The sequence below is a fragment of the Neofelis nebulosa genome, chromosome 7 (assembly GCF_028018385.1).
Source record: "Neofelis nebulosa isolate mNeoNeb1 chromosome 7, mNeoNeb1.pri, whole genome shotgun sequence".
Taxonomy (NCBI): Eukaryota; Metazoa; Chordata; class Mammalia; order Carnivora; family Felidae; genus Neofelis; species Neofelis nebulosa.
In genome coordinates, this window is record NC_080788.1 from 49,699,627 (window position 1) to 49,714,715 (window position 15,089).

A 15,089-nucleotide genomic window follows, 5' to 3' on the forward strand; every position below is an offset into this window, starting at 1 on the left:
ACCTTCTTTCCCTACGCTAGGGCCACTTGAATCCCATCTGCATACCTCACTCTCTACAGCCAAGTCTAATGTTAGATAGGAGGGAATCAAGGATATGTTATGCTACAATCCAGCATTGTATTGCTATTATTACATAAAAGCATTGTCTACCTGGTTCTTGGGTCTGAATTTTCTTTTTATTCTCTTGGCCTAAGTGTCATGTCAGATTTTGTCGCCTGCCTAGTACCCCATTCCTTTTAAGATTGAGGATGTCCTTTGCTTTTGCTTTCCCTTTTGCCACCGGGCTAATTCTACTCTGAGCCCCAACTTTGTAGGAGCCCACTATCTGCTAACAGACTAACTTAGTCTGCCAGTCTGTATTTCCATATCCTTATTGTTTGCGTATGTTCTGTGTCTGGATTCGATCTGCCTTGCTGGATGTCTTTTACTTCATGTTGGACTTTTTGATGCTGATTATTGACCATCTTCTCCCAACACAGTATATAATTCTACTTGCCAAACTGAATTTCTTCCACATACTTAGGTTTGGGTCCATGCCCCAGCAAGAACTGTGAAGGTTTAGCCTACCACAGTTTCATGGATACCAGGAGAAGACATGAGACTCATGGGTCAGAGACAAAGGAATGTTATTCAAGGCTCAGCAATCAGTGTGACCTTCATATTGGTTCCCTTTGAGCCTCAAGTCCCACAAGGCCAATGCATAGGCAGGCGTAGGTTTGAACCACAGCTGAGAACACCATGCTTAAAGAACACAATTTTTCATGAGAGGATTATAAGCAAGTATGTCCAGCCTTTGACCCACAAGGAGATACTGTCTTTTTTTCATACTGAACAGCAGATAAATCTGCTCTTTGCCCCAGAGGGAGACACTATATTTTCCAAGGCTATGTGCTATATGCACATCTTTGAAAAGATTGTCCCAAATAAAAGCTGTCTGTGCATCTGACATAAGATATGCACGAACATAAAATTTCCATGAAGAGTCATCTTCCAACAGTCCTTTGCACCTGCCTACTTTCAGGACAGATCTGCCAAATATGCCTTACTCTCCTGCATTTTATTTATTAAAACAATTTTTTTAATGTTTATTTATTTTTGAAAGATAGAGAGTGGGAGCTGGGAAGAGGGAGACACAGAATCTGAAGCAGGCTCCAGGCTCTGAGCTGTCAGCACAGAGCCCGACATAGGTGCTTGAACCCACAAACTGAGATCATGACCTAAGCTGAAGTTGGATGCTTAACCAACTGAGGCACCCAGGCACCCCTCTTCTGCATTTTAAAAACTATGTTTCTGGAGATAAGACGGTTTTCTTGTACTTCTACCTTTTGCCTGACTTACAGAAGTTTAGAATCCATATTTATTCTAAGATCACTTCTTTGATGTAATTATCATTTTGTTCATTTGCTTGTTTGTATGCATTTTATAGCCCATAATATTCTATTGCAATACACTACCTGTTATGGCCTAACTTGTCATTTTGTTTAATATGTAGTTTCCTTTTCCTGTTTCCATCCTGAGTGCTAAATTGTAGTGGCTGACGTGCCTTCACAAAGGCATACTGATACTCCGCTTTAGAAGCTCTAGAGATACCCAAGAATGTTTTCTATGCTGAAAGATAAGATGCTGAAAGAGACAACAATTTTTGAAGTCTGTTCAGGGGCAGGTGGCTGTTACAGTTCCTATTGCCCACAAAATAGAGCCATTCTGTCTTCTGTTGGAATATGTGTTGCTCCTGGTCCTGTTGCTGTTGCTAAGCCCCACTACTTCTGATTTCTCCTAGCTGTCTTCTGCCCTTTTCTTTACTTCTCTCTACATCACTTCTTTCTTATCATTTCTGCCTCTGGTTGCTTCTCCCAGTCTTGTACAAAATCTTGGGCCCTTTTGGCTATTGCTAATCAGAATGTTTCTTTCTTTACAAAGGCATACCCATCAGTCACCATAAAAATGACAGGATTGTTGGAGCTCCTGGGTGGCTCAGTTGGTTAAGCATCAACTTTGGCTTAGGTCATGATCTCACACTTCGTGGGTTCAAGCCCCATGTTGGGCTCTGTGCTGACAGCCCAGAACCTGGAACCTGCTTCAAATTCTGTCTCCTTCTCTCTCTGCCCCTTCCCCCCTCACTCTGTCTCTCTGTCTCTCAAAAATAAATAAACATTAAAAATGACAGGATTTGGGGCATCTGGGTGGCTCAGTCGGTTGAGCGTCTGACTTCGGCTCAGGTCATGATCTCACACTCCATGAGTTCGAGCCCCGTGTCAGGCTCTGTGCTGACAGCTCGGAGCCTGGAGCCTGCTTCAGATTCTGTGTCTCCCTCTCTTTCTCCGCCTCTCCCCTGCTCATGCTCTGTCTCTCTCTGTCTCAAAAATAAATAAAAACATTAAAAAAATTTTAAATAATAATAATAAAAAAATAAAAATGACAGGATTGTTTGCAATTGTTCATGTCTCTTTTATTCTCACTATACATTCAGTATAATAAGCACTCAGTATGTGTTGAATTAATGAGTACTTTTGCATAATTCTTTTCACTGGCATTGCCTTATTTCGAACATCAATGAAGACTTCATGGTTATTAACTTCTCTGCTTAAATTGTTCAAAGGTTGCTGCCCTTTGGATACAGGCTTAATTTTTTCCCTTTCCTTTTGAAATTTGGCTGTTTCCAAGTTCAAAATCATTCTGAAAGCCATACGGCAGATTTTTGAATTTTTGTAGTGACATTAAAGTTAAAAAAAAGTAATGTTCATTTGGATTTATATTTTAATACGTATATGTAAACTTTAAAAATATTTTAATACTTTATATTTCTTGCTATTATGCCTCCTACAATGGTTCTTTTAATAACACTCATTGTAGGGGCGCTGGGGTGGTTCTGTCAGTTAAGCGTCCGACTTCGGCTCAGGTCATGATCTCACAGTTCGTGGTTTCAAGCCCCACATCAGGCTCTTTGCTGACAGCTCAGAGCCTGGAGCCTGCTTTAGATTCTGTGTCTCCCTCTCTCTCTGCCTCTCCCCTGCTCATGCTCTATCTTTCTCTGTCTCTCAAAAATAAATGTTAAAAATAGTTTAAAAATAATTTTCATTTTAAACTTTTCTTCCCTTCAAACCTAGAAAAATTTTTCTGATAAAACTTTTATATTATAAAACTATAAACTTATGTTAAAGATGAAAAATGGAATTGTTCTTCAAATGTATAGGTTAATATAAGATTTGTACAGTTATACAGACCAATGGAATAGATAGTCCAGAAATAGCTCTCCCCTCTATGATCAAATGATTTTCAGTAGTTATTCAGTGGAGAAAGGACAGTCTTTTCAACACATGGTGGTGGGAAAATTGGAAATTGATATGCAAAAGAATGAAGTTGGGCCCTTACCTAACACCTTATACAAAAATTAACTCAAAAGAGATAAAAGATCTAAACAGAAGAGCTAAAACAATGAATTTCTTAGACTAAAACACAGAGTACTTTATGACATTGGATTTGGCAATATTTCTTGGATGTGACATCAAAAGCACAGACAACAAAAGACAACTAAGTGGAAATGCATCAAAATTAAAAACTTGTACATGACGGACACTATTAACAGAATGAAAAGACAGCCCATGGAATGGAGACAATATTTGCAAATCATGTATCTGATAAAGGGTTAATATCCAGAATATATTTAAAGAACTTCTGCAACTCAACAGTTTAAAAACTAAACAATCTTTTTAAAAAGTAGGCAAAGAAAATAAATATATAAATATATAAATATTTATATATTTTTCATATATATGTACATATGTATATACATATATATTCATATATATGTATATATATATGTACATATATTCATGTTATGTATATATATGTACATATATATATGTATATATATGTACATATGTGTGTGTGTGTATATATGTATATGTATATATATATATATATATATATATTAGGCAAAGAACTTGAATAGGCTTTTCTCCAAAGAGGATTTCCAAAGGCAAAAGTGCATGAAAAGATGCTGAATGTCACTAATTATTTAGAAAATGCAAATCAGAGTCACAGTGGGATACTAATTTACATAGATTACACTGGGTATTATCAAAATAACCCAGAAAATAACAAGTGTTTGTGAGGATGTGGAGAAATTAGAAACCTTGAACATTGTTGGTGGGAATATAAATTGTACACAGTATGGAGCCCCCTCAAAAAATTAAAAATAGAATTACCGTATGATCCGGCAATTTCACTTTAGGGCATATACAGAAAAGAATTGAAAGCAGGGAAACAAACAGATATTTGTACACTCATGTTCACAGTAGCATTATTCACAATAGCCAGAAGGTAGAAGCAACCCAAGTGCCCATTGATGGATATTTTGGTAAACAAAATGTGGTATATCCATACAACAGAATATTCTTTTTTTTTAATATGAAATTTATTGTCAAATTGGTTTCCATACAACACCCAGTGCTCATCCCAACAGGTGCCCTCCTCAATGCCCATCACCCACCCACCTCTCCTTCCCACCGCCCCTCAAACCTCAGTTTGTTCTCAGTTTTTTAGAGTCTCTTATGTTTTGCCTCCCTCCCTCTCTAACCTTTTTTTTTTTTCCTTCCCCTCCCCCATGGTCTTCTGTTAAGTTTCTCAGGATCCACAAAAGAGTGAAAACATATGGTATCTCTCGTTCTCTGCATGACTTACTTCACTTAGCATAACACTCTCCAGTTCCATCCACATTGCTACAAAAGGCCATATTTCATTCTTTCTCATTGGCAAGTAGTATTCCATTGTATATATAAACCACAACTTCTTTATCCATTCATCAGTTGATGGACATTTAGGCTCTTTCCATAATTTGGCTATTGTTGAGAGTGCTGCTATAAACATTGGGGTACGAGTGCCCCTATGCATCAGCATTCCTCTATCCCTTGGGTAAATTCCTAGCAGTGCTATTGCTGGGTCATAGGGTAGATCTATTTTTAATTTTTTGAGGAACCTCCACACTGGTTTCCAGAGCGGCTGCACCAGTTTGCATTCCCACCAACAGTGCAAGGGGGTTCCCGTTTCTCCACATCCTCACCAGCATCTATAGTCTCCTGATTTGTTCATTTTAGCTGCTCTGACTGGCATGAGGTGATATCTGAGTGTGGTTTTGATTTGTATTTCCCTGATGAGGAGCGACGTTGAGCATCTTTTCATGTGCCTGTGGGACATCTGGATGTCTTCTTTAGAGAAGTTCTATTTGTGTTTTCTGCCCATTTCTTCACTGGATTATTTGTTTTTTGGGTGTGGAGTTTGGTGAGCTCTTTATAGATTTTGGATACTAGCCCTTTGTCTGATATGTCATTTGCAAATATCTTTTCCCATTCTGTTGGTTGCCTTTTAGTTTTGTTGATTGTTTCCTTTGCAGTGCAGAAGCTTTTTCTCTTCATGAGGTCCCAATAGTTCATTTTTGCTTTTAATTCCCTTGCCTTTGGGGATGTGTCAAGTAGGAAATAGCTGTGGCTGAGGTCAGAGAGGTTTTTTCCTGCTTTCTCCTCTAGGGTTTTGATGGTTTCCTGTCTCACATTCAGGTCCTTTATCCATTTTGAGTTTATTTTTGTGAATGGTGTATTCTCAATAGCCTTAAAGGGAAGAAACTCTTGTTACATGTTACAACATGGATGAACCTTGAAGACATTACGCTAAGTAAAACAAGCCAGTTACAAAAGGAAAAATACTGTATAATTGCACTTATATGAAGTACCTACAGCAGTCAAATTCATAGGACAGATAATAGAACGGTGGTCATCAAAGGTAGGAGGTAATGGGGTGTTAATGTTTAATGAGTACAGAGTTTCAGTTTTGGAAGATGAAAAACTTCTAGAGTTGGATGTTGATGATGATTGCACAACAATGTGAATGTACTTAATGCCACTTAACTATACATTTAAAAATGGTTAAAAATGGTACATTTTATGTTATGTATATTGTGCCATAATTAAAAAGGGGAGGGGGAGCTTGTAGTAGACATTATAGGTTATCCAGCCAAAATGTATGCCCTCCCTTTATCCTTATTGGCTGAGACCTTATTTTGGTTAGGAGTGTAGACCGTATTACCCATGTGACCAAGTCCTGAGATAAATTCTGATTGACTTCAACAAATCAGGGTTTTCACTGCACTGCTGGTGGGTTTATTTGCTTGTGTTGTTGTTTTGTTTTTAGATCTATGTTTTATTATAATGTTTATAAAAGCAGAGTATTAGGAAACAAAAACCCTAAATATCCATCATTAGGAGGAGACTGGTTTCAGAAATCCTGGCAGAAATTAGAGAATACTTTGCTTAAAAAAAAAAAAAAAAACTTTAAAAATAGTGTATCTCCAATTTTCTTAATATGAAAAGATTATCATATTGTTGAATTTTCTTAAATGCTCCCAAACAGCAATATGTAGTACTGAGGTGTAAAAGTGGGGAGAGAGAGAGACAGATGGGGAGAGAGATTGAGGAAGAGAGGGAGTGATTTTATGGTGGTTTTATTAAGACAAAATATATATTTTTTAAAGTTTATTTTGAGAAAGAGCTTGAGGTGGGGGAGGGAAAGAAAGAGAGAAGAGAGAGAATCCCAAGCAGGATCCATTTCAGTGTGGAACTGATACAGGACTTGATATGGAACTGTGAGATCATGGTGACCTGAGCAGAAACCAAGAGTCAGACACTTAACCAACTGAGCCACCCAGGTACCCCAAGGCTTAATATTTTTTTCAGGTGGGTACTTTTGGTTAATGAGATGGGAAAGGAGGTGAACCAGGAGATTTCTGGAAAAGTTTTTTTTGCTCTCAAGGAGCATATACCAGAAGATACCGTCCCATTTTGTTCTAATGAATATCGTGCTTTGAATGTGGCACCTTAAGCTATGCAGTCATCTTATACTATGAGAAAAACCAGCCCTAGGATGAAGTAGCTTGTGAGTATAGTATAATGGAGAAGTGTAAGTAACCTTAGGCCTTGATAATATGTTCAAGTTGCTGATTTCATTGGGCATGGAGCCTTTCCCTCTGGAGTTGTTTTTCTGTTTTGTTTTTTTGTTTGTTTTCTTTTTAATTTTTTAAACTTATTTATTTTGATAGAGAGAGAACAAGCAGGGAAGTGGGGAGAGAAAGGGGGAAGAGAAAGAATCCCAAGCAGGCTCTGCCGTGTGAGCACAGAGCACTACATGGGGCTCAAATTCACAAACCGTGAGATTATGCCCTGAGCTGAAATCAAAAGTCTAAGGCTTAACTGATTGAGCCACCCTGGCTTCCCTCTCTGGACTTTTTAAATGTGAGATCATTTACTTCCTACTTCCTTGTTTAAGCCAGTTTGAGTTGAGATCCTGTTACTTGCATTCCGAAACATCCTAGCTGATATGAGGCATTTCAGAAACATAAACTTTTATCAGAGAATTAGCTTTTCTAGTTTGTGCAAGTTATTTTAAACTTGAATCAGGATTACGTTAGATGTCACAGTAGTGTTGTTTTACCTTTTACTAATGGTTTACTAATGACTTTTACTTTGATGTCATCAAGTTCTAGAACAGTACAGTATGCAGTACAGTCAACTGGAAATAAATACAAAGTATTCTTTATATAGCAGTTTTATATTTGGTATTTTATTTTTTCCCTTTTTTTGTGCACTTTCCAAAATTCTAGGAATTGTACATGAAAAATAAAAACCACTTTACATTTTAAATAAAACCCTTAATTATGTACATCTGTTTGAAGAGAATTTTGGAAGATTTAAACTGTCTATTAGATGCTTTTGTTTGCAAGTAATAAAAAAAAAATTTAAACAATTTTAAACTCTGTTAAAAGGAATTTATTGGCTATGTAACTAAAAAGCTAAAGGTATGTTATATTTCAGGTAAAGCTTGATGCAGCAGCTTCATTGTATCACTAAGGACTCTGCTTCTGTCTGCCTTTTCTTTTCATAATTCTATGGTATCAGCTTCATTCTAGTGCTGGCTCTTTTCATCGTGTTAAAAATGGTCACCACAGTTAGGGCTGTATGCTTTCTTCATTTGTATCCAGCAAGAGGAGTTTTCCCAACTTTTCATTCTCCAACATTGGAAACAAAGTCACAGGCTTCATTCTGAATAGACCAATTTAGGTCACAAGCTTATCCCCAAGTCAGTCATTGTAGCCAAGAGGATAGAAATATGCTTAGGGCTTAAACTACCATAGCTACCTTTGGAGGTGGGGGTGAGGTCAGTCCCATTCAGATTATATGTTGATACATGTGGAGGAAAGTAGGGGGCAGTGTAGCCTACAAACCATTGTATAGGGAATAGAAAAGGAGGTAAACCATCTCCTCTGCCAGATGTTACTAGATAGTATTTCTGTGTTCCTATTTCAATGTTATATTGTTTTCCTTTTTTTTTTTTTGTCTCATTAGTAAATTGTTCGCAACAGAAAACTATTTGGCAGCTATTAATGCATATAACTTAGCCATAAGACTAAATAACAAGATTCCACTATTGTATTTGAATCGGGCTGCTTGCCACCTAAAACTAAAAAACTTACACAAGGCCATCGAAGATTCTTCTAAGGTATGTGTGTGTGTGTGTTGCTTTAAAATTGTTATCCTTATTTATTGGTTTAAATGATACCCTTCATGTGTTTTCTTTTAAATTTATGTAGTTGAGATGCAAGGATTATAAGAGTCATCTTGTTGGGCTTTTTTTTTTTTTTTTTTTACTGAAAAAAAGATTTTTCTGTGTTTGAATAGATAAGAAACTGTTTTTTTTTTTTTTTGAGATTTCAAGTTTCATTAGAAATCCCCTATCAATTGCTCCTATATTTCCTTGATGTATCCTTTGAAATTCACAAGGAAATTAGTAAATGTTTGTCAGTTGTGCTTACCCTTTTTCTTATTAAAGTTTTGCAGACTTACTGCAAGGTTGAAGGAAGAAAACTTGGTATTCCCTTGTTATCACTACCACTTGCACGGTAGGATAGCTCCCTAGTAATTTCCCGATTTTCAGAGTAACTTAGTATATCCTAATTTCATTACTAATATCATGCCATTACTAATAAACTAGTTTTTTTCTCTTTTTTTTCCATATCCAAGTAACCTGTCTACAGGGAAAATCACATGCAAAATCTCTTAAGTTGCCCCTTGAGATTGAAAATATGGAAGAAATAACCAGATCCTCATACTTTGATCTTATTAAGCTACTAAAAGATCTGGCAATATTCTTAGGATCCAGTTTTCCTTTTATTAGCACAATTCTGGCCACAAATATTTATTGAATGATTGAATGAACTGAAATGCCCAATTTGAATTTTTATAAAAGATCTCCAATACTCTTTAATCATTCCTGTTAATGAAGGTAAAAATGTAGAGGTTTCAAATGATAAACCAGAGATAACTTTGGGAGAGAGGGTATGAATCTTGTATAGGAACAATTGAACAATTCTTTAAATTGTTCAACCCAAATATAAATATTTGATACATTTCTATATCAGTTAAGCCCAAAATTTTGGTGGGTGAAGACTTGAGGCTTGTTTCAGAGTTAATATTTTTACCATGTTTTTGCTCAAGTTTAAATTAGGAAATTGTCTCTCCCTCATTTTATTCTGTAAGGCACTAGAATTATTGACACCACCTGTTGCAGACAATGCTAATGGAAGAATGAAGGCACATATACGACGTGGAACAGCATTCTGTCAACTAGAATTGTATGTAGAAGGTAAGAAATTGATAGAAATGTTTTAAGTTACAAATTATACTCTGAAAAAAGTATCAATGGGATTAAGATCATAACTTTTTAGGACTCCACTGTTTTATATTTTTAGCATTTAATGTATTCTTTGCAATTTATCTGACAAAAATGATTTTGAAATACTTAAAAAATTTATTGTTGTAGAAGGGAGTGAACAACCGGTTTAGGTCTCAGAAAATGCTGTAGCATCAGACGACTTTTCTATAGAAAGATGTGTGATAAAGGTTATAAATGAGTCAGTTAAGGGGTGCCTGGGTGGCTTAGTTGGTTAAGCGGCCGACTTTGGCTCAGGTCATGATCTCGCGGTCCGTGAGTTCGAGCCCCACATCGGGCTCTGTGCTGACAGCTCAGAGCCTGGAGCCTGTTTCAGATTCTGTGTCTCCCTCTCTCTGACCCTCCCCTGTTCATGCTCTGTCTCTCCCTGTCTCAAAAATAAATAAAACGTTAAAAAAATTTTTTTTTTTAAAAAATGAGTCACTTAAGATATGATGGAAATTTAAAATGAACTGCTTTGGTCACACACACACACACACACACACAGACACACACACACACACAAGCTCAGAAATAACTGATGTACTACCGTATATGATCATTGCTTATATTTGTGGGACTGTGCTAAGGTTTGTAATTCAGCCTGGTGGATAGAAGCCATAACACTGATTTTTTATTGTTTTTCGTTTTTAATGTGTTTGGGGACTGGTTTGCAGTTACTCATTTTGCTCCAAAGGCAAAAGTTTTTAGTAGTCAGTGTCTTACCATTAATGTTCTTCTTCCCATACTTCTGTACCCAGAGGACCATTCAGCTTTCCTTTATTCAATGCCTAAAGGTATACTCCTTGATGATGCCTTGCCAGGGAAGGGGCTAGTCTATATGGTTTTATTATTTCTGACTTTGTTTTTAAACTTGTTTCTGACATTTTTAGATTTCTATTTTTTTCATTTTTTAAATTAAAAAAAAAATTTAAATTTATTGAGAGAGAGCGCACATGTGTGCACAAGAGAGAATTCTAAGCAGCTCCACGTGCATTGCAGAGCCTGATGCAGGGCTCGATCTCATGACTTAAGGTGAAATCAAGAGTCCTATGTCCAACTGACTGAACCACCCAGGTACCCCAGAGATTTTTCCAACCAAAGCACCCATATGAGATTTATATGCCCTGTTTTTGTTTTTGTTTTTTAAGTGTCTCGTCCAGCTTTGTGAAGATAAAAATTATGAATGCAGGAATGAAAGATTTTAAAGCATTCTTTAGAAATGATAGCACTATAGACTTTCTGAGCTAAAAGTACTCTTCATTTTAATGATGAGAAAATGGAGGCTTGGAGAAGTTAAGTGCTTTACCTCAAGTGGCATGGCAAACCAGTAGCACTTAGAACTCAAGTTTCCTTATTCTCAAAGAAATTTTCCCACTGCTTATTTTGGTGAAGATTTAGACTCATTTGTGTATATATGTAACAACCAGCCCACAATGCTTTCCTTTTAAGCCAATTTTTCCTCAAAAGAATTCTGTAGGTATGATAGCTATAGAAAAAAACATAAACGATAATCTATGGATTATATAAAGTATGGATTGAGTCTACCAAAATTATTTTTTTAATCTAGAATCAAAAAAAAATTTTTTTTAATATTTATTTATTTTTGAGAGAGAAACACACTGAGCAGGAGCAGGGGAGGTGCAGAAAGAGAGGGAGACACAGAATCTGAAACAGGCTCGAGGCTCTGAGCTTTCAGCACAGAGCCCAACGCAGGGCTCGAACTCACAAACTACAAAACCTGAGCTGAAATTGGACATTTTACCGACTGAGCCACCCAAGCTCTCCTAATCTAGAATTTCTAAATAAGATGGCATTTTTCAAAAATGAGTCTGTTCATGCTTTAATGAGTTTAAGCTGTTAGCTTATTTGTACTTGAATTTAAAATAACTGTTTCTGAGGTGCCTGGCTTGCTCAGTTGGAAGAGCATGTGACTCTTGATCTTGGCCCCACATTGGGTGTTGAGATTACTTAAATGAATTTTTAAAAACCCTAAAAAAACTGCTTCTTACAAAGTCCTGAGTGAAGTGAGTATAATTACTTCTGAAATTACTGAAAAATTTCTGCAGTATTTTAGAAATACTACATAGAGATGCATACATGAAAATGAGAATCTAATTGAAAACCTGGTACTTGTCCTGAACCATGTTCTTATTGGTTATTTTTAGTAAAAAAAAAAAAATTGTCTAGATAACACAAGTATGTATAAAATACTGATTTTATTGACTATCACTGCTATATAAATATAGGCTTACAGGATTATGAAGCTGCACTTAAGATTGACCCGTCCAATGAAATTGTACAAAATGATGCTGAGAAGATTCGGAATATAATTCAAGGAACAGAACTAAAATCTTAATGACTGCTGAAGCAACTAGGTATTGTACCAGATATTGTTTGAAGTTTTTAAAAAAATAACTGGAGACATTAGGAATATTTGTAAATATGGCTGATTGTGCAGAATCACTTTCTCTTTAGTTCTCTAGTTCTGTAGAGGGCAAAATCTATAGATTTATATATTACAAATCTATGGAAGATTAAATGTGTGACTTGAATGGTTTCTGAATAAGTAAATCAAAACAAGAATGATTTAATTCTTCTTCAATACACAGATTAATTATATATATATATATATACATATATATGTACATACATATACATACATATGTATATATGTATATATATATTGTTGTTGTTGTTGTTACTGAATTCAACTTGCCCTTAAAACTAACCAAATATTTGTTGGTGTGATGAGTATTAAGACACGGATTCATTTTTGACAAGGTAAAATTTGAAAATAAAAGACCACCTTAAAAAAATTTTTTTTAATTATATATACTACTTAGTTGTCTGAATGATTGACCTTGGTATAATCAATACTGATGTTCACTTAGTTTTCAATGCACAGAACCTTTTTTTTCCCTTTCATACTTCTCCACCACCTGTGTGGGAGGTTAGACCAGTTCAATCTAGCAAAACAACTGTTTGGGAAACCTTGTTTTCAACTTCAGCTACAGGCAGTGTTCCCCAAAGCCTTGATCATATTTCATACTATCTGATGAAGGTAAGTTTTCTAGTACCTTCAAGTACAATAGGAAAAAGAAAAAAAGACAGCAAAGGGTGAAATGTTAACACAGAATATTATGATACTGGCATTTGATTGCACCACCACTTGTGTTGTATCACTGTGATGATGCAAGAATTAAGCAAAAACAGTATAGCTTCCCTTTTGCACATAGTAGTTATCACAATTGTCTGTTTATATTTAGAGGATTTTTAGAAAAATCAAACAATTTTTTAGGAGTAAGTTTTTATAGCATTTGGTCATCTGATATCATTCAAATGGACCATAAGACAGCTTCATTCTTTTTTTTTTTAACTCAATATTTTTTTTGAATGGGAACAGATAAGGTTAGTTCAGCAACCTTGAGACTTTTATAAAGCAACTTTTGATAACTTACATAGCAGCCTTGTCCAGTTATTAGACCTTCTAATAAGACTTGCTTCTAATAAGGATTGCTTTTGCTTATAATCAACACTGGTTTGTTAATTTATTTTTAAAAAATAAGTGTTACCAACATGAAGATGGGTCTTCATGTGTGTCAAATACCAGTTTGATGTTCAAAATATATTAACCAACCTAGTGCTGCTTCAGGCTCTTCCTGTTACCATCCTCTCCCCCTCTCCCCCTGCCCTCTCGAAAAAGACTGGGCCCAACAGCTGCCCTAAGGGCAAAAGATCTATCCTTGGAGGAATAGAAGAAGGGATAGTCTTAACTAGTTATGTGTGAATATTTTTTACCCTATCCTCTAAGTAAAGTCTTGGTTTAAATGCAACAGATGAATTTGTATTTACGAAATACTTGACCTCTTTTGAGCAATCTCCTATGGTTTACAAGGGACTTTTGTCTTAGATTGAAGTAGTGACAGAGTTGAAATATTGATACAACATTCCCATCTCTTTTATGATAAAAACATACCTCCCAAATAATAGTGCTAATTAAGGCCTGTGAATAAAAGATAAAAAAATTCTAATAGTAGTCCTTTGATTTTTTTCATAATGTCAATTATTTAATTGAAATTAATTTCAAGATACCAAATGGATAACAAACTAAATGTGGCTGTTACAGAAATGTAAACTGAAGGGATCTTTAATCATCTGAAGGGATCTTTAATCCCCCACTACTATGTGATTACCATACACATAAATACATAGTATACATGTTAATTAAAGATGATTTTTTGACAAATTTGGCTATGAAGAAATATCAAAACTATATCAAAATATTGATTACAAAGGAAAGATCAGACTTAGCACATTTTGCAGTGGATGCTTTACAGGAATAGAAAATAGTTATTGTTAGACTTAATTAAAAAAATATTTTCTAATATACCATTCACTTGCCCTTTGATAGTCACTTCGGAATCAGGGTGGATGGGTAACTAGTTTGATTAAACCTGTTTTTATGTCATTAAAGTGCTTAAGCATTTTATGAGGAAAGTTCATCTCTTTCTTCCCAGAAAGAGGTTTGTGAATTACATTAAGCAAAAGTGGTTTGTCCCAGACCAGGTTTGGTATAATTTTTTTAATACATTTTAGCTCTTTACTGACAGAAGTAAAATATTATTCCTAATAGATAGGTGCTATCCAATAGTTAAGTAGAAAGTAAACACATATGTTTGTATAAACATATCCTGTCCAGTTTTCCAGAGTCAAAGAAAACCAGAGCTGGACAGTAGTTAGAGCAGTAAAAACACATTTCACTTGGGAACTATTACAGGATAAGAAAAGAGATCTCAGTGTAGAATTGGGGTCTTTTCATAATATAGCATGGGCAATGGACAAGTGGTGATTAACAGCTAAGGAACAAGTTGGGGGTGGGGGTCGGAGTTGTCAGTGGATAGAAAATCACTAAGAGGAAACATCAGGGGTAGGGAGATTCTGGCTATATTAATCTAAAAGGATTCTTGCTGAAGGCAGGCCAGGTTGATTGGGCATTACCTGGGGATGATGAGGGGTGAGGAATTTGGTCAAATATTGAGAATGATTGAAATTAATGGTGGGGATTCTGGCTAACCCAACTTAGCATTATTCTTGCTAACAACTGAACTTGACAAGGCCCAAGGATGAGGCCCAGTTGGAAAGTGGCTAAAGGAACCTGTTTAGAGTTTGGTGAAGGAGAGACCACTTGTCACCAGCAAGCCAAGTACTTTCCAGTGAATCTCATCCATGTGGCAAATAAGGACAAAGGATTTTTGCACATACCATCTGGGGAAAGGGTTAGTAGGTGATCTCCCAAAAAGACTGACAACAGGAGTATTTCATTATCGTAT

At 35.9% G+C, this 15,089-nt stretch overlaps 1 protein-coding gene across 9 annotated transcripts in view; it reads left to right on the plus strand.

The window, feature by feature from the left end:
- The window catches only part of DNAAF4 (dynein axonemal assembly factor 4), a 70,964-nt gene that overhangs the window by 50,993 nt on the left and 4,882 nt on the right, over window positions 1-15,089 (plus strand). For 4 of the 9 annotated variants that reach the window (XR_009264124.1, XR_009264125.1, XR_009264126.1 and 1 more), the window contains exons 8-10: window positions 8,394-8,547; window positions 9,585-9,690; window positions 12,006-12,134. Coding sequence is in view for 5 of the 9 variants with exons in the window: in XM_058737658.1 (XP_058593641.1) it covers window positions 8,394-8,547; window positions 9,585-9,690; window positions 12,006-12,115 (370 nt within the window). In the remaining 4 variants the exon portion in view is untranslated. Of the gene's footprint in view, window positions 1-7,094; window positions 7,717-8,393; window positions 8,548-8,877; window positions 8,948-9,584; window positions 9,691-12,005; window positions 13,791-15,089 lie in introns of those variants that run through there. The other 5 variants (XM_058737657.1, XM_058737660.1, XR_009264127.1 and 2 more) reach the window with 4 other exon arrangements.